Genomic DNA, 19,400 nt, shown 5'->3' with positions numbered 1-19,400 from the left:
AAAAAATTTTTGGTAATATTAATTTGTTTTTATCTTTAACGCTTTAGAAATTATTTAACATTCATTTTTGATAATCTCTCTGGCTCTCAGACTGATAACTAATCGGCAAAGTTCATGAAACACGTGTTATTGAATTGCAACAAATCAGTAGTAAGGTGGCAGAAGGGACCATCTGCAATTTTCAAAAATGTTCAGGAGAGCTGAAACGAGACTTTGATTCGATCAACAAACTAGAATATTTAAGTGACTTATGCAGTTTTCAATAATTAATTACCATTTTGAATATTGGTGTCGCTTTTTTTTTACGTGTTGAAAACTAAAAAATTACAGATGGTCAGAAAAACTGTTAAAAAAATTCAGCTATACATAATTTTTCGAGTTTTATCCACTGATAAAACCCCTAAATCCTAGGGGCATTTATAAAAACTCACTAAAAGTACTTTATTATAGAAACAAAAGACGAGTGATACTTTAATCCACAAATTTGGAATATCCATATGAAAGGGATGAAAATATAACTAAATGTGAGATCAGTGTGAACGGAGATATTCTGAATCAGGTAGAAGAATTTGTGTATCTGGGAAGTATGTTTACTAGGGATGGAAAGGAGGGTAAGCGCCGGGAACAGGGTGAACGGTGCACCGAAATCTACTTTGGCAAACAAATGTTTATCGCAGGCGGCAAAACTAGCAGTTCACAATGGAATTCTAGTGCCAACTCTAATGTATGAGAGCGAAGTATGAAATTGGAAAAAAATGATGAAAGTAGGGTTAATGCTGTCGAAATGCGATCCCTCAGGCGAATGCGTGGTAAAACGATATATGACAAGTGCATAAATGTCTGTGTAAGGCTGAGACATGCATTATCGACAGAATCAAGAAATAGGTGATGCGTTGGTTTGGACATGTAGAGCGAATGGACAGCGAAAGAACTTCTAAGAGGATCTATGATGTGAATATTGATGGATGCAGAAAACGAGGAAGACCAAGAAAAACATGGCACAAGTCCGTCAAATACTTGAAGATGGACATGTCAAGAGTAGGAATAATCGGCGTGCGTGCATGAGAAGATGTACGAATGTAGAGGAAGCGAGGTCTGTATGCAAAGACATAGTGATATGGCATTCTATCTTCTCTGCCTATCCCTACGGAGAAAAGGCGTGACGGTTTGTTGTTGTTTTTTTTATTTAAATTATACTTATCTTAAATACTTAAAGTGCACAAAATTAATCTTTACCATATATTTTATAAAGGTATAAAAATATATTGGGTTCTTGCATATCCGAAACAGAAAATCATCTTCTACTGAAAAATTATAAAAATGGCTATTGTCCCATTCTGATACTAAGGTCCTCATTTGTCCTCAAATATAATTGATGAATAATTCTTAATAATGAATACTACTGTAGTAATAATTCAGTGGAAAGGGTGACGTCACAAGTATTTCAAGTTTAAGTAAGAATGTGAAGATTTTGGAAATCTAAATCTCAAATTTAAATGGCGTCAAAATAACTTTAAAATGTTTAAAAAATTGTTTTACCTCAGATAAGTAGTACAGTTATAATAATTTTAAAACAAACACTAACAGAATTATTCACAAATAAAACAACAAAAAACTATAATATTAATAAGACTGAATAAAAAAGAATAACAAGAGATCATTCCGACTCATTTATAAAAAGCTATTGTCTTTTCCATCAGTAAATAAATAAATAATATAAAATCAAATTCACGAGTTGATATATTTTGTTTTTTAGCCAGTGACTAGTTTCACGGCCTTTGCTTCATCAGACCGGTATGTTTATTGAAAATGTGGCCCCTTAGGCTAACTTTTGTTGGCCCTCTAAGCCTCCGATAGTTGGTTTTTACAAGCACTTACACAATCACAATATTACGCACTCACTCACACTACACAATCACATTCTACAATCGCACAGTCTAACTCGCACAATCGCACTCATAATCGAATGAACAGTCACAAACAAATTAAATCATACTCTCGCAATCTACACGCGAGCGATTAAACACCACACACTCACAAAATCACACTCCACAATCGCACAATCTCACCCACATATAAATCATTAATATACAACTTTTAATAACAATCCATACATTTCCTAGGAAAATCCATTACGCAACCAACACATACTTACATATATTCAATATTATAATGAAAATGCAGTTCCACCAAGAAATGTCAGTAAAAAAAATTAAACATCTTAAATTTTTTCATCAACCCATTCATGTTATACTCACACTGTGCCTATGTCTAACATGTGCATTAGGAACATCAACGTTTGAATTTGATTTAATATTAATCTTAATTAAAATGATCTTGCACCGAGAAATTTCTCTAACTAAATCCTTTATAAAGATTTTCCACCAAGAAATTTCTCCAACTAAATCCATTGCAAAGATTTTCACCAAGAAATTTCACCAAATAAATCCTTTGCAAAGATTTTCCACCAAGAAATGTCTGTAACTAAATCCTTCGCAAAGCTTTTCCACTAAGAAATTTCTCTAACTAAATCTATGACTATTTATTAAATCTACTGATATAATTCAAGCTATTGATATTTTGTATTTCCTACATAAAAATACAAAAATACATACTACAGTTTAATATTCAAGGCTTACGAAGCACAAAGATCTAGCTAGTACTATGGAATATATTAAGCTTAAATTTGTACAGTTTAGAAATCTCATCTTTCGAAATAATTTCAAGGAACAAAGATGGTTTCAATATGTATCATGTTTAAAATATGAATAAGATAGACCGAAAAAGACTTCTGTAGAGTCAATTTTTTTTTTTCTAAACAGATTTTTCTCAGTATACTAAAAACAATGCATTAGAGGGTTTCATCCTTAGAGGAATAACATTCCACTGGCTAATAGAGCCACCCATACAGATAAAAACCATCATATGATTATTAACCACGAAGTTAGCTACAGATTACAGCAATACAACAGGCCGTAGGTACTCAGGTCGAGAATTGCCAGCGCAAACCGAAATTGTCCATTACACATTTGTTGTTAAACTAAAAACCAAAAAACGCTTTTGTTCTATGCAATAGAGCTGAAGGGCTTTTCTAGTGAATTATTACTCTTATCAGAATGAAGGCGATGTCATAAAAAATAATAAATTTGTACATGAAATCTTCTTAAGCTATGTGTAAATTTCTTATTAACAATTTCTGGAAAACTTCATTATTTGCGCGTTTATAATTGTTACGATTAATCAAAGACGAATACATGACTACATTTAAAATTGCTTGCCCATACAGCGGTTCATAAATAAGGTTATAAATAAATATTCTTAGGTTACTAATGTCGAGAGTACGTTCTTCAAAAGCGACTGGAATGCGTATAGAGCATTTTATAATGCTATCAGCCTAGTGTTGCACTTTCTCCACTTTTCCTGCAACTTTTTGTGGTCTTCGTACTGCTGCTCAGTAATCTGCCTCACGACTGGACCGCCCTAGAAAATAGAGGAACGTCGGTAACAAATTAGAAACATCGTGGTGCATACCAACTGCATTGGAAGGTACTCCAATCTTCAGATGCGAGTTCGAGGACAATTAATTATCTGTACCTTGAAGCTGAAATGCTGGAAGTCACGTTTGGTAAGTTGTTCAGGAGAGCGATTTGAAGTTGTGAAACTGTTTCAAATGTATCTCTCCAAGTAAGAACACAATTTATTGCTGTTTTTTTGGATTTATAGGCTTTCGATAAGAATATTTAAGAAATAAACAATTAAAATATGGACTATCAAACATCTATGGGACTTCAATGTTTTTTGTTCCAATCGCCCGACCCACGCCCTATTCTTCCTCGGACTTTAGTATGAAAAGTATTGTAGAATATTGAATGAAAAACAATGTATTTATAAAACTTTCTTTAGGCAAAAATACTAAATTAAGTGCCATTAATTAAAACATTAATTATTTATGAAAATAACAGGTAAATATAAAAAAAACATTTAAGTTTGTAAGTGAAAATTCTTGATGGAAGTTCATTGTAATTTATTATATAAATAAAACACGAGTGATACTTTGATCCACAAATTTGGAATATCCAGTGACCGGTTTCATCGCTTTCGCGACATCTTCGAGACTGGTATATTTATTAAAAAGTTAAATGTATTTATACAAAACAGAGGTAAGGATAGATAATTCAAAGTTATATGTAAGTAAATTAAATAAAGTTATTTTTATCTTAAGGATCATTATCAACAAATTTTCTTTGGGTTAACTAATGAGTTGATATAATGCTATTTTAATGAGTTTTAATAACTTTATTTAATTTACTTACATATAACTTTGAATTATCTATCCTAACCTCTGTTTTGTATAAATACATTTAACTTTTTAATAAAGTTACCAGTCTCGAAGATGTCGCGAAAGCGATGAAACCGGTCACTGTATATTCCAAATTTGTGGATTAAAGTATCACTCGTGTTTTATTTATATAATAAAAAGGTAAATATAAATTTAATGATATGATAATAATAGCGATAAAATAGTCATTGAAAGTAAACAGTATGTGAAAAAAGCAAAGTAAAATAAATAAACTAACAGCAAAAGAAATGACATAGTGGTTAACCTTTCGCTAACTATCCTAAATACACCCGCGCGTTACGGTGCTGTGTAGTCACTACACATAAAAAAAATAAGAGATTTAAAAAGGGAAAAATGGAATATTTATAAGGAATGGCTTTAATTAACCATAATTTAATTCAAAGATGATAATATATCAAATATAACTGCTGAAAACATGAAAAAACCATTGGGTATCGCTAACGACTCGGGCGAAACGTGCACCCGCGCCAACTTCCCGAGAGCTACTATTATTAGTACTGCTAGTAGGCTAGTACTGGACTACGCGCGACTGTTTCTTCATACGCAACACTGCGAAACATTGGTATACTGTGAGTATAATTTATCCCCGATTTCCGATAAAATGCTTTTTTTGTGCCTAATAAGTACTTATTATTTAACAACAAATTATTTCAGTCGATACGTAAATGTGTAATGGAGGAATACTGAAAATCTTAACCCAATATTTACAAAGATATTATAGTTATTAGACGCAATGTGTACTAGCTACACATCAAAAATCCCTCCCTGCGTCAGAGGTAGTTTGTTATAAAAATTATGGAATTTATTCGCTATCCACTGCTTTTATACCAGCAGAGTATTATTACTGGCCGACTGCCCTACAGTAGTACTGGTGTTTTAGAACAAGCTATTTCAGTAGTGGTATACCGGAGGACTCCGATGTTTTCAGCATTAATAGAATCTGAATATATTAACAAAATGACATTCATAACTCAATTTCGCAAAAAATGTGCCTTTCAGCTTTAAGGTACAAATATTACAGTGACACAAATTATGAAAAAAATATTGTATTCATGGCATAGTTGGATAGTCTATTACCAAATACATATTTTTACAACCATTGAATTTCTTCATTGTAGACAATAAAATGGCACCCATCATTTTACTCGGTGGATTATTAAGAGTATTTTTAGTGTTACAGCCACATCAAAAGATTGAATATATCGAATAAAATGAATTTAAAGGCGATCAATTATATGTATTTACCTTCATTTTTCTAGGGTCGAGATTAGCCCCGAGATTCTGCATTCCTTTGGCGAACTTAGAGAAAGGAGACATAACAAGATCCTTGGTAGTGCTGGCTACTGGACTCGTCAAGTTTTTCAACTGCTTCAAAGCGCTCTCACTCTGCGACTGGCTGATATTCAAATTGATCTCATGCTGAGAGCTCGATCTGATTGGTCCCCCGCCCTCCTTGCTTTCAAATTTACCCGTCTCGCTACTGGATAAAAGAGCCATGTCGTCGACTGTGGTTGTGTTGACGTCGACTTCGCCGGAGCTGTGCGATAATTTTTGGTTCAGTTTCAATGAAGACGGCGGTTGGGCTTTCGACTTAGAATCGAAATTATCCCATTTGGACTCGCTTTCAAAGTTGATTGTTATTTCGGGGGTCGTGCTTCTAGCAGTTTCCGTGCCTTCGAAGTATTCGGACCCCATCGTGTTGCTTACACTATCGCTATCGATATCGAATGGGTTTAATTTATGAGAAGTAGCGCTGTGAGGATAATACTGATTGTTACTCGATGAATCATTACTAGAAGACGGCATTTTGACGTTTGAAATGTCCAACTTGAGATTTGGTCGTTTTCCCCCATCAATTTGACAGCTCGGCAGACTAATAACCGCTTGAGACAAATACTCTTCCGAATACACATCGTGCCCTGAAGTTTGGGTGTCGATTTTCGAAGAGTAGAGGGGATTTTCAATTAGGTACGCTTCGGAATTCGCGTCAGATTGACTATCCGTCAACGACGCAGTTTTACCCGCGTCACTTTTGGCATCTGTTGTAGATTTGAGCAGCGGGTTATCTCCGACGTAACGCACGCAGTTTTCGAAATTGTCTAACGTGGGTTCGAAGATACTAGTCTTTCCCTCATCGTCATCGGAAGAATTGTCGGAGCTCGTGCAATCGGACAGGCCCCCTTTAGTGTGTTTTTTGGAAGCCATTCGCAGGGAGGATTTTCCTAAGGAGAAAGTCGTTCGCTGGTTGGTGTTAATAGACTCCGGTTTGGCAGGTTTGGCAGAATCTCCCCTGCCCCGACTGTTAAAGGAACTGCTGAACTTGTTCAGTTTGGAGAACTGCTCCGACATGTTTGTGAGAGCTTTTGAACCTGGGGAAAAACGTTATGGCATTTTAGCACACATTTAGCCGACTATATTTTTAAGTACTTGTAAACAATCTTCTTTCAGAAAAGCATCTGAGTATTTTAGAGAAATTAAATGAAACTGAAAGTACCATGCCTTAAGATACAATGTAAAAACATAAGTTACCCGCAGTTTTAATAGCAAGCTGTGTCTCACTCAGGTTCCTCGTTATTCCCGGAAGTGCGGCGAGCTCTAGGTAGAGGGAGCCGCGTCCCTTACTGCCACTAGAAGATTGGCGCACCTGGAAAAACATGCGGTAAATTGAATAATAGAAGGAACAAAATAGTGTAAATATAATAATATTTTTATTTTGTTTCTTATTTTCTTTTATTCGGGAAACATACAGTACAGTTACAAAGTTTAATATTTTACACAATTAGACTTAATTCTAATGGACCAGTGAAGTTTCCATATTATAAAGCAATTATATGTAAGGTTAGTTATGAAAGTATAAAAAAGAGAAGGAAAAAGAAAAACATAAATGAAAGTTGTTTAAAAATCAAAATTTAAGCGAAAAAAAGATATTTTAAAGTTTGTAGTTTGTAGTTTGTAGTGAGTATTTACAAATGGAAATAATAGAGAACAGAGCATGTTTTTCATTCTTTATTTCAATTCTTAATTTTTAATTACTCTTACAAATTTTCTTCATCTTTAATATTATTTCCGTTTGTAAATACTCACTACAAACTACAAACTTTAAAATATTTATAAGGGATTCAAAGAAACGATGAGAAGAATCTTTAAGTGAAATATAAGACAGTAAATTTAGGTCAATTTAAAAAACATCTTCAAAATTAATGACACATTATAGTAAGAGCAGCAATATATTGATTTTATTTACATATATAATATAAGTAATTAAAAGTAGTTTAAAAGTATAAAAACATGCCAATGCAGCAGAGAAAAAAGAATAAAGTAAAGAAGGAATAACAAGTATAGCAAGTAATCTTTAAAATTTGAAAAAGCAATATAAGGAGAAGATTTTAAACCAAGAGAAGTCAATAAAATTTCATTAAAGCGATTTTAGTAGGAATACAAATTTCAAAAGAGAAATTTGATTTATAATAATATTAATGTATGTAATTTGAGTGATATAAGAGAAAAGGGGACCAACGGGAGTTTTATTCAAAAGTTTTCAATACACTATTTTTAAATAATTGTAATCCTGTATGATAGATATCTATATAGTTAATCTATATGGTTTAAAAGGATATACAGAAGGAAAAAATGTATGCCAGGATAGACGTGTGTGGCGGTCCATTCTCTCTGCCTACCAGTGGCGAACGGTAATTTTATTTACAGGTAAGCTATAAAAAATATCATTTATTCGTATCTACATAGTAGGTTCATAATATAATTTAAGTTATATATATTATAAATTGCTATTTTTTCTGTGGTTCTGTGTGATACAACTCTGTGAAATCAACTCAAACGATGTAACTTTGTGATATATTATATTGTGTATATAACTTGTATAAATGTTTACAAAAAATAGCTCAATGAATTCAGTCAGTATTGGGTATTCTCATTACGATTGAAATGTCAACTGGCCGATTCGTTCTAGAAATGAACAATGCCAAAAACAGCCGCGTCGAGCGCCACATGTGCTGCGAGTCATATGTCCAAAGTATCATCTCAAAGAAAAATAGTCCTTAAAAAATAATGTTTGAAATACTATTTTCCAAATCGAGAATCTTCGAAGAATTTGTGTAATCTGCAATCTAGGAGAAAAGTCCCGCCACTGGGTTTAACATGTAGTACACTTATTTGTATGAAGAAATAAGCTGGAGTAATCAGCTAGTTCCTACGCTCATTGCTGGCGCTGGGCGCGTTTTATGAATATTTTTATTTGTATCTGTAGAAAAATACAAATGGTGTCAATGATTTATTAGACATAGTAACTATTTGTTTGTTTTTCTGTAAATAAAGTTACCGTAAAACTTTATTATGGATATTCAAATGGCGTTGTAGTGGTGGTGGTAGTAGAAGTAGTAGTAGTAATAATATGTATAGGGTGTTGAGTTGTACGATTTGAATCGTGCGCCATTTTTTATCGGTTAAATTGATATGCTCCTATTTATTTTGTTAGGAGCAACACTGAAAAACGCGAAAGAGTTTGTGTACCTTGGAAGCCGATCACCTGAGATGGTATAGCAAAAAGAGAAGTCGACTGCCGCGTACATCAAGCAAGGCTTCCATTCAACAAAAAATCAAAGATTTTTGAGTCAAACAACAATGACCTAAAATTCCGCAGGCAATTTGCCAGGTTTAGAGTATATTGATGGACGGTTGTGAGACACGGTGCCTTACCAAAAGGGATTAAAAAAAGACTAGAGGTCTTTGAGATGTGGTGCTACAGAAGAATATTAGGAATTTCCTGGAAACCACATCACTAATGATGAGGTTCTCAGTAAAATCGAAGAAGGGAGGCACCTAATCAAAACCATCTCAGAAAGGCGAGGTAAGTCAATAATGTGTCTATCAATAGTTATGACAAACAAACCTTAGACTTTCTTCTATCAAGTTTGCCAGTCTGATGTATCGGTACTCGGGGTAGATTGCCGACATCCATGGCGATCACAAAGCATTCTATGACTGACCGGAGAGATTCTGTAACAAAATATTTATCATAACTATTAATATTAGATTAGGACTCCAAAGTAATGGGCAATTACCGTGGATTTATTTTATTAGCTAATAAATTGATCTAAAAAATCACAAGCCGATCGGTACTATTCTTATTAAAATCTGTTAAGAAATAAGGGAGATATAAAGGATTAAATTCTAGTAATTTGAATAGTGCCAAAAACAAACAATTCGTGATGTCATCAAGTATGACATCTTCGGATGTTTTGTGACGTCATCAATTTTTTTTAATCAATGTCTATGGATTTTAAAGAGTATTCTAGATAGCTTCCTTTTTCTGTGTCATTTGTTTACATTTACGACGTCCTGTCACTTATCAAACGCTACGAGTTGTGATTTATAATTTTCATGTTAAATTGATAATTCAATTTATCATTATCACAATAAATTAATATTTAGAAGAGGTTGAAAACCATAAAATAATAAAAGAAATTTGAGATATAAGATGTAATCCGTTTTCACTTTCATCTGTCAGTGCCTGGAACTGGAGTGTGGAGTGGGCAAGGGGGGGCTTAAGATAATATGCATAGACAAGTCTCCTTATATTTCTATCTGTGGCCTGTGGTATTACCAACATTAAAATTAATGCATTAATCGTGAACTTCTGTGACAAAATTTATTACCAACTTAAGAAACGATCATTTTCGAAAGACCTTATTTTCAAAACGAAAATAATGAATAAAAATATTAATTATAAGGGTTTATATAAACACTAGGAGAATCTTTAAATAATCTTTTATTTGTAGAGTAGGTTAAATCCGATATTCCTCCCGAGTGATAATACCCTATTCCTTAAAAAAACACGTCATAACCTATGGCGTAAGACCTCTATTGAAGTATGGATACCTAGCATGGAGTCCTCCTTTTATAAAGATATCGAGATACTGGATAAAGCCCGAAGATGTGCTGCAAAAATCCCCAAATTACTCAAAATGATGCCTTATCAGGGTAGATCAAAAGCACTAGGATTTACATCATCGGAAGAATGGCGGAAGAGAGGGGACTTGATATAAACTAATGAGATACTAAATGATTACTATGACTGCCCCCTGTATGAGATATATCAACCAAATCCCAACACCCACGAGGACCACCAGACTCCAACACATGTTCCGGTGTGAATACAATAGAACAAACTTCACCCACCATTCTCCTCTGGCACGCATCCACAGAACAGCTAATAATTACGCTGAGATCTTGGACTTGTTCCACACTACTCCTGCTGCAATCAAATCAGCTATCCTATCCATCGGATGGCCATCCCCTCAATCCTCCTCTTCTTAATGTGTTTCTCTACTCATTTTCACTTTATTTCCTTTTTCTTTCTTATTGCATTCTTTTTTTAAAAAATTAATTACATTTTTTTATTTTTTTATTGAATCCGCATTCACTTCGTAACACTACATTATAAATTATTATGAAAATAAAACTTTGTTATTAGTGTTACACAATTTTATTCTTTTACAAGAACACTACTACAGTTTCGGGAGAGCACTCCTCCCATCGACGGGTGATATAAAACTAATATAGTAAACACAGAATATTGTTCACAATGTCATAGAATTTAAACAAAAAATAAACAACAATGTTTGATTATGTCCAAATGCTTGCAGACTGGCTGGATTTCCTCCCTAGGGAGTTGTTCATATTTAGATTTATTTCAACAGAGAGGGAAAAAGTTTTCGAGAAGAAATTTGGAAGTCTGAGGAAATGTGGATGTTCAAACATGGGCAGAATGGTGAATGTTACACAGTGTGTAAAGTGGCCACTTAAACCAGCCAATGACAGGTCATAAGCCCTGTAAATGCCTAGACTTTCAAATTTCTTCTCGAAAACTTTTTCCCTCTCTGTTGAAATAAATCTAAAAAAATAAACAAATTAATCAGTGAAACTTAGAGCAGGGGGGTTTTTTCCCCTTATCTAAGGTGTTAGCATATGAATGGATTGTTATCTAAAGTACAGCTATGAAGACATGATCAATGAGGGACAGGACATGAAGTAAAATTTAGCACATAAGTGGAAGTTACAATAATTAAATTTAAGATTTAATGTGTGGGAAGACATCGCTCGGCTAAGAGAGTGTTAACAGACGCCAGTCTAAGATGGTGAGGGGGGTCGCAAAGGGAACATAGTCAATAAAAGCGAGGGGTGGTTAAATGTGTGATTATTAATTAGGTTGTTCTCAGAATTTAAATTTTTGTGAATTTCTATTATTTCTAGATTATTCATATTACTGCCATTGTTATTGCTCTTTGTATGCTCTCCCGAAACTATAGAAGTGTTCTTGTAAAATAATAAAATTGTGTAACACTAATAACAAAGTTTTATTTTAATAATAATTAATCACATGTTTAGTGGAATAGTTATGATTTTATTTTATGTATTTTCTATAATGCTTTAAGTACTTTTAACTGTATATTGTAAGAGTCCTTTGGGCATTTATTAAATGAATAAACACCAATTTACGGGGTCATGACCGAAGCTTGTCGAATGAATTGTCAACAATTTGTCTCATTATGGGGTATGTCTCTCATGTGTGCGAAAGATTCAGTGAGATTCAAATATTGATTTACCGCGTATCTCTTCGGGGGTGTTGATGAAAACGGCCATGTTGTTGAAGAAGCGCAGGTTGGTGGAACGGAAAGTGTGGAAGTAGCCGTCCTGGCCTTCGTGGCGGTAGTGGATACGCACGCAAGGAGCGCCGTCGGCCGCCCTTCGCCCGGGGCCCAGAGACAGGTTGGACTTTAAGCTGGTCAGGGACATCTGGAAGAAAATACATCGTTGATGTACTGATAAAACCCTCGATGTGGCTTCGCTCCCGCAGTATTAAGGAGAAATCCGTTAATTGTTTAGCAATAAGAATCTTCAAATGTTTCATCATCATTCCCTTTCCGCACCTAATGGTGCATAGGGCACTGCATTGACACACCAATCGCAGTGTATCTTGATCATTTTTGTTACATGAAGGTAAGATGATCAGTCTTACGCTTCAGGTACCAGCCCAAGGACTATGAAATATTCTGGTGTAAAAACATATTTTCAAATAAATATTTCATGTCAACCATGTGGGTTTTTAAATCCGATCGCCATTGCATATTGTCACTATTGAAAATTATAATAAATGATAAAAAACAATGTTTTGAGTATGTCCAAATGCTTGCAGACTAGCTGGATTTTCACCCAAGGGATTTGTTCATATTTAGATTTGTCAAAAGTTGATTTGTTGAAAAGTCAACAGATGGAAGAGTTGGGGAAATGTGGATGTTCAAACATAGGCAGAATGGTGAATGTTACACAGTGTGTAAAGTGGCCACTTAAACCAGCCAATGACAGGTGATAAGCCCTGTAAATGCCTAGACTCTCATATTCCCTTCTCAAAACAGTTTTCCCTCTCTGTTGCAAAAAATCTAAAACTGATAACAAACATTTATTTATTTATACATATATATACGCCCAATGGGCATTTTTAAGGACATATTTATGCATAGAAAATTATTATGAAAGAAAGTAGAAAGACACAATGGTATACAGTAGACTTGTAGGATTTGTTGTTGAGGGTTTGGTTGGAGTTCCTACCCCAGTTAGAGATTGACAGAGAAGACGTGGTTGTGGTTCGAATGCTGATTTATTTCATGGCGAATAAATAATGAATTATGTCGGACGAGTGTTACGTCGATGATGAGTTGAAGAGACTACACTTGAACTACATGCTGGAACTTAGTGAACTGCACTGATCTTGTTGGGCTGATTGAATGAGCTGACTGATGTTGGCTGCGTCTTGTGGTCTCTTTATAGACAACGTTCCTTTGTAGTTAATTTCTTTATGGTAGGGACGATGTGAATGTACTGCAGAACAATGCTCTCGGTTAACGTGCAATACTATAAGAGTTGCACTATGCGAATGTATTGGGTTCGATAGAAAATGATGACATTGCATCGTCGGTCATTAGTCTACTTCGGGTGAACTAATTTAACACGTGTGTGTCATCGACTATGGACTATGGACCCTACAGACTTGGTGGGAGTGGAAAACGTCCTTGAGGTATTATATTATGAAAATAGAGCTATATCCATAACGTTTGACTATATTTAGAATTTGATAATATGTATTTTTTGTGTAAAAAGACCTCTTTTATCTCAATATAAGGCGCATACCTGTGAAGAGCTCTCCATAACATCAAACTCTATAAGCGTCAAGTCCTTAAGGTCCAATTTCTGGAATGAGGTGACCCGATCTGACTGGTCGTCATAGTCGGCTACCAAGTAACTGTCTCTTGTTAGGATCACAACGGTGTCCATTTGTCTCGTTAGGATCCCCTGTTCTATAAAATAAATTAATAAATATAAGGCGCATACCTGTGAAGAGCTCTCCATAACACCAAACTCTATAAGCGTAACGTCCTTAAGGTCCAATTTCTGGAACGAGGTGACACGATCCGACTGGTCGTCATAGTCGGCTACCAAGTAACTGTCTCTTGTTAGGATCACAATGGTGTCCATTTCTGTCTCGTTAGGATCCCCTGTTCTATAAAATAAATTAATAAATATAAGGCGCATACCTGTGAAGAGCTCTCCATAACACCAAACTCTATAAGCGTCACGTCCTTAAGGTCCAATTTCTGGAACGAGGTGACCCGATCCGACTGGTCGTCATAGTCGGCTACCAAGTAACTGTCTCTTGTTAGGATCACAATGGTGTCCATTTCTGTCTCGTTAGGATCCCCTGTTCTATAAAATAAAAATAAATCAAATTAATATTTGAAGCACTAACTTTGTAATTATTCATTACAACAACAACAACAAACCATCACGCCGTTTCTCCGTAAGGGTAGGCAGAGAGGATAGAACGTCACGACACTATCTTTGCATACAGATCTCACTTCCTCTACATTCATACATCTTCTCATGCACGCGCGCCGATTACTCCGACTTTTGACATGTCCATCTTTAAGTATTTGTTGGATTTGGTCATGCCATGTCTTTCTCGGTCTTCCTCTATTTCTGCATCCATCAACATTCGCATTGTAAATATTCTTAGCCGTTCTTTCGCCGTCCATTCGTTCTACATGTCCGAACCAGCGCAGAGCTCCTTTCTTGATTTTGTCGACAATGCTTGTCTCAGCCTTAGGGCGCACAGAGGAGGAAAACGCAAGAATGCAGAATTGCGACTTGGAATATAAGGGGACGCATGGGTGAAATGAACGAATTGTGTGATGTGATGAGGAATAAATGTTTAGATATATTATGTATAACGGAAAGTTGGAAAAAAGGAAGCGGTTCGATGGAACACGATGACGCCCTGGTTCTTTGGTCGGGTGTCCCAGATACAGACCGAGCCTGCCAGGGTGTTGCCGCGTTTCTATCGCCCAGAATGATAGTGTATGAAATCGATGTCTTTATAAGTTCTAGACTTATGTTTGTCAGATTCAAGATTGGATTAACAGGTATTATTTTAAAAATTATTCATTATTATAAAATAAATAAAAATCTATGTTTTTAACCACTTATTTTTTCAGAGAAAAAAAAAATTAACAAAATAAACAATATTTCCTTTAGTCTAGTTTTAAAGATTGTATCCATCTCACTGCACACCTCTTATCTTTACAAAAACAACATGACAAAAAGACTTGACTTACTAGCTCTATATATATATATTTTTATTTGTTTATTTTTCCATACATATATTATTAACATAGAAATATAATTACGAAAATACACTTTAGAAAAATACATCTTAAAATTAAGCTATAACACGAATATAACTCAGCGTCTGAGCGTGGGCCATTCCTTTTTTAATATGTTTCAATTTAATATTTACTGTTAAAATAAAATAGGATAAGATTAATGAATCTAATGAGTTAAATTATACCTTGATAAAGAAGCTTGTGTAGCTTTGAAACCTGTCGGTAGAATAAAAAAATTTAAGAGTGGTTAAAAACAAAGTTGTTTTATATAATTAAACATTTTTATATTTTTTACTACTAGTAGATTATTCCATAATCGAGCAACTACTGTGAAAGAGGGGGAAAAAAAATTAAAGCGGTGAATGGATATTGAAAGGGTTCTCTCGTTACTAGAACAAAGAGATGGCTATGCTGTGATAGAGCATTGACTGTAGAGCAATAATCTAATTGGGGACAATAGTGCATCATACGTCATTGACTGTAGAGCAATAATCTAATTGGGGACAATAGTGCATCATACGTCATTGACTGTAGAGCAATAATCTAATTGGGGACAATAGTGCATCATACGTCATTGACTGTAGAGCAATAATCTAATTGGGGACAATAGTGCATCATACGTCATTGACTGTAGAGCAATAATCTAATTGGGGACAATAGTGCATCATACGTCATTGACTGTAGAGCAATAATCTAATTGGGGACAATAGTGCATCAAACGTCATTGACTGTAGAGCAATAATCTAATTGGGGACAATAGTGCATCATACGTCATTGACTGTAGAGCAATAATCTAATTGGGGACAATAGTGCATCATACGTCATTGACTGTGGAGCAATAATCTAATTGGGGACAATAAATTTCCTCATTATTAATATCTCAAGTAGCCGACGCACCCGGGATCGCCGTCGATGAGCCCCCAGGCCTGCAGCACGCTGGATGTGTCGCTGACGAGCAGCTTCTTGCAGTCCTCCAGCAGGTGCTTGACGTGCTCGGGGGCGCAGTGCCCCTCGCCCTCCTCCCCCTCGCCCTCCGCCTCCTCCCCGCGAGTGAACTCGCCCGCGCCGGCGTGCCCCAGCATGAGGTCCACCGTGGCCTGGCGGAAGGCGTCCTTGAAGCGAGACAGGTAGTAGCTGGGAATAAATACGTAGAATCATTAGTTATATATTTCTTACCGAGCCCTCTCCTACGCACCGACACACGCACCTTTATACACACGAACCTTTACAAACTCACACATATGAACACACGCAACACACATTCACATACACACACATGAACACAAATATCGAACTCACACAATTATGTAAACTCTCTCCTTCTACATTATGTATTACAGTAAACCCCCCTATAATGTACACTCGTATAAGGATTTTTCCTATAACGTTTGCGGAAGTTTTTTCCTATAACGGTGGTCCCCCGTATTAGGTCCGCGTCCCTTGACCTCGATAGACGCGTTCAGCGGAACAAAGATTGATGACTCATCGGCACAGCGCTGCTCTGTCCCAAGGATATTCCATGACACGGTCAGTAAATATGTTCTACTTGGAATAAATTATGATCAAGTAAATCATTGCGCATTTTTTTTTATTAAAAATTAACATGTAAAGATATTTTTTATAATTTATTAACAGTGTGTGCCATTGCTGGACAAATATTTCGTCCCCATTCCTTTATTTGACGAGCGAGCTATTATTATTAGTGCCAACTAGGTATCAACTTCTAGAAGTGGTCTTAAACTGTGTTATGAAATAATGCATATTTTTTGGGAAGAAAAAATCAACTGCCTGATTATGATCCTGGTACTGCACTACGACAGTTTTGGTGTGTGGTCAACCTTAATCACTTTCAAGTACATCATCATCATCATCATCAGCGGTCTCTTGTCCAATGTTGAACATAGGCCTCCCCCTTTAGTCTCCATATTTCCCTGTCCTGAGCCAACCGCATCCAACCACTTCCTGCAACTCGTCTTATGTCATCAGACCACCTTGTCTGAGGCCTGCCGACACTTCTTCTACCCGTTCTGGGTCGCCATTCCAGGACCTTTTTGGTCCATCTAGAGTCTGTGATTCTGGCTATATGACCAGCCCAGCTCCATTTCTGGTTGGCAGCCCTATGGACCACATCGGTGATCTTTGTTCTCGCTCTAATCCATGTATTGGTTTTTCTGTCTCTCAACGAAATACCCAGCATTCTCCTTTCCATGGCTCTCTGTGTCACTGATAATTTGTGTAAATTTTTTTTCGTGAACACAAAAGTTTCACAGCCATATGTCAGTACAGGGAGAACACAAGCATCAAAAAGTTTCTTCTTTAAGTAATGTAAATAATTCGGAGATTTTAGGATATATGAGAGCTTACCAAAGGCAGCCCATGCTAAACCTCGCCTTCAAGTACACACTTTTAACTTTTATTTATTTATTTAATTTGTTTATTTTTCCATACATATATTATTTACATAAAAATATAATTACAAAAAATACACTAAGAGTATGCCTTTATAAGTTCTAGACTTATGTTCGTCAGATTCAAGATTGGATTAACAGGTATTATTTTTTAAATTATTCATTATAATAAAATAAATAAAAATCTATATTTTTAACCACTTATTTTTCAGAGAAAAAAAAATTAACCAAATAAACAATATTTCCTTTGGTCTAGTTTTAAAGATTGTATCCATCTCACTGCACACCTCTTATCTTTACAAGAACAACATGACAAAAAGACTTGACTTACTAGCTCTATATATATATATATTTATATTTATTTGTTTATTTTTCCATACATATATTATTAACATAGAAATATAATTACAAAAATACACTTTAGAAAAATACATCTTAAAATTAAGCTATAACATGAATTGGAAAAAATGCCCACAAAGACTACAGCGTCTGAGGTGGGCCATTCCTTTTTTAATTATTAAAAAGTTTATAGCATATATATATGGTATGACATGACTACGAAAAGAAAAGAAAAACCAAACTAACATTTGCTGATATTACAAAAACATGATTTATTTGCAGTACCTATGCATTTATTTTTTATTTTAATTTTTTTTTTTAAAGAATTTGTCTATCTGTTCTTTCCATGCTAATCCAAGACCTAAAACCCACAAAATTACACTGAGGCGTCCAGACCCGGTCCAACATTTGCGCGGTAGATGTCATACGCATTATCTCTCGATGTAGATAATACTTATTTACAAAAAAAAGTTAAAGTGTCACGTTGAACTACCCCGCCCGCAAGTTCTAGGAAGATTACGTCATCCCATGCGAGTCAAGTTCCCTTTATAACGTTCCCCCCGATAACGTGGTAACTATCTCAACGTTATAGGGGGGGTTTACTGTATTAGATTAACAGCAGATTTTTTATTTATTTGCTCTATGTCTTCTCTTCTTCTTCTTAATTTGTTGCTGTTAATAAACAGTAACAAATTAATAAATACTTCAACAATGTTTTGAGTATGTCCAAATGCTTGCAGACTAGCTGGATTGACATTGTGCGAAGCGGCCACTTAAACCAGCCAATGACAGGTCATAAGCCCTGTAAATACCTAGACTTCCATTATCCCTTCTCAAAAATGTTTTCCCTCTCTGTTGCAAAAAAATTCAATATAAATAACTCCCTAGGGAGGAAATTCAGCCAATCTGCAAGCGTTTGGACATACTCAAAACATTGTTGAATGAACTACCTGGTAAAAGAAGAACTATAAAAATTGGAAAATTGTTTTCAGGCGTTGCCTAGTAGGGGAATCGGTTCAGCCGGATGAATCTCACCCGCGTGATAAAGGCTTCAGCTCTTTTACTTCACGAAAGTTAACAGATGGAAGAGTTGAGGAAATGTGGATGTTTAAACATAGGCAGAATGGTAAATGTTACACAGTGTGTAAATTGGCCACTCAAACCAGCCAATGACAGGTTATAAGCCCTGTAAATGGCTAGACTTCCATATTCCCTTCTCGAAAATGTTTTACCTCTCTGTTGCAACAAATTTAAATATAGATAATACTTATTTACAAATAAAAATGTTAAACTGTCACGTTGAATTACCGGGCAAGTTCCAGGAAGTTTATGCCATTCCGCGCAAGTAAAGTCCCCCCTATAACGTTCCCCCCGATAACGTGGTACCTATCTCAACGTTATAGGGGGGGGTTTACTGTATTAGATTAACAGTGGATTTTTTTCATTTGCTCTGTCTTCTCCATTAACAGTAACAAATTAATAAATATTTGTTTGCGCACTTATGCGAATATTGGTAAGAGTGTTTTAGTAATGTTGTGTGTTAGTGAGGATATTCCTTAG

General features: G+C 35.3%; 1 protein-coding gene across 2 annotated transcripts in view; it reads right to left on the bottom strand.

Moving 5' to 3' along the window:
* Positions 1-3,058: 3,058 nt before the first annotated feature.
* LOC148273058 (phosphatidylinositide 4-phosphatase SAC2-like) overlaps positions 3,059-19,400 on the bottom strand; it is a 35,408-nt gene continuing 19,066 nt past the window's right edge. For both annotated transcript variants that reach the window (XM_088239217.1, XM_088239219.1), the window contains 7 exons: positions 15,991-16,227; positions 13,969-14,137; positions 11,983-12,172; positions 9,267-9,373; positions 6,890-7,004; positions 5,606-6,729; positions 3,059-3,480 (listed from right to left, as the gene is read on the bottom strand). In XM_088239217.1, coding sequence (XP_088095343.1) covers positions 3,379-3,480; positions 5,606-6,729; positions 6,890-7,004; positions 9,267-9,373; positions 11,983-12,172; positions 13,969-14,137; positions 15,991-16,227 — 2,044 coding nt within the window. In that variant the 3' untranslated portion in view covers positions 3,059-3,378. The remainder of the gene's footprint in view (positions 3,481-5,605; positions 6,730-6,889; positions 7,005-9,266; positions 9,374-11,982; positions 12,173-13,968; positions 14,138-15,990; positions 16,228-19,400) is intronic.

The sequence above is a fragment of the Micrasema longulum genome, unplaced genomic scaffold (assembly GCF_059751315.1).
Source record: "Micrasema longulum isolate JH-2025_06_02 unplaced genomic scaffold, ASM5975131v1 h1tg002094l, whole genome shotgun sequence".
NCBI lineage: Eukaryota > Metazoa > Arthropoda > Insecta > Trichoptera > Brachycentridae > Micrasema > Micrasema longulum.
Note: the sequence above shows the minus strand (reverse complement) of the source record. Positions and strands in the feature narration are given on the sequence as shown.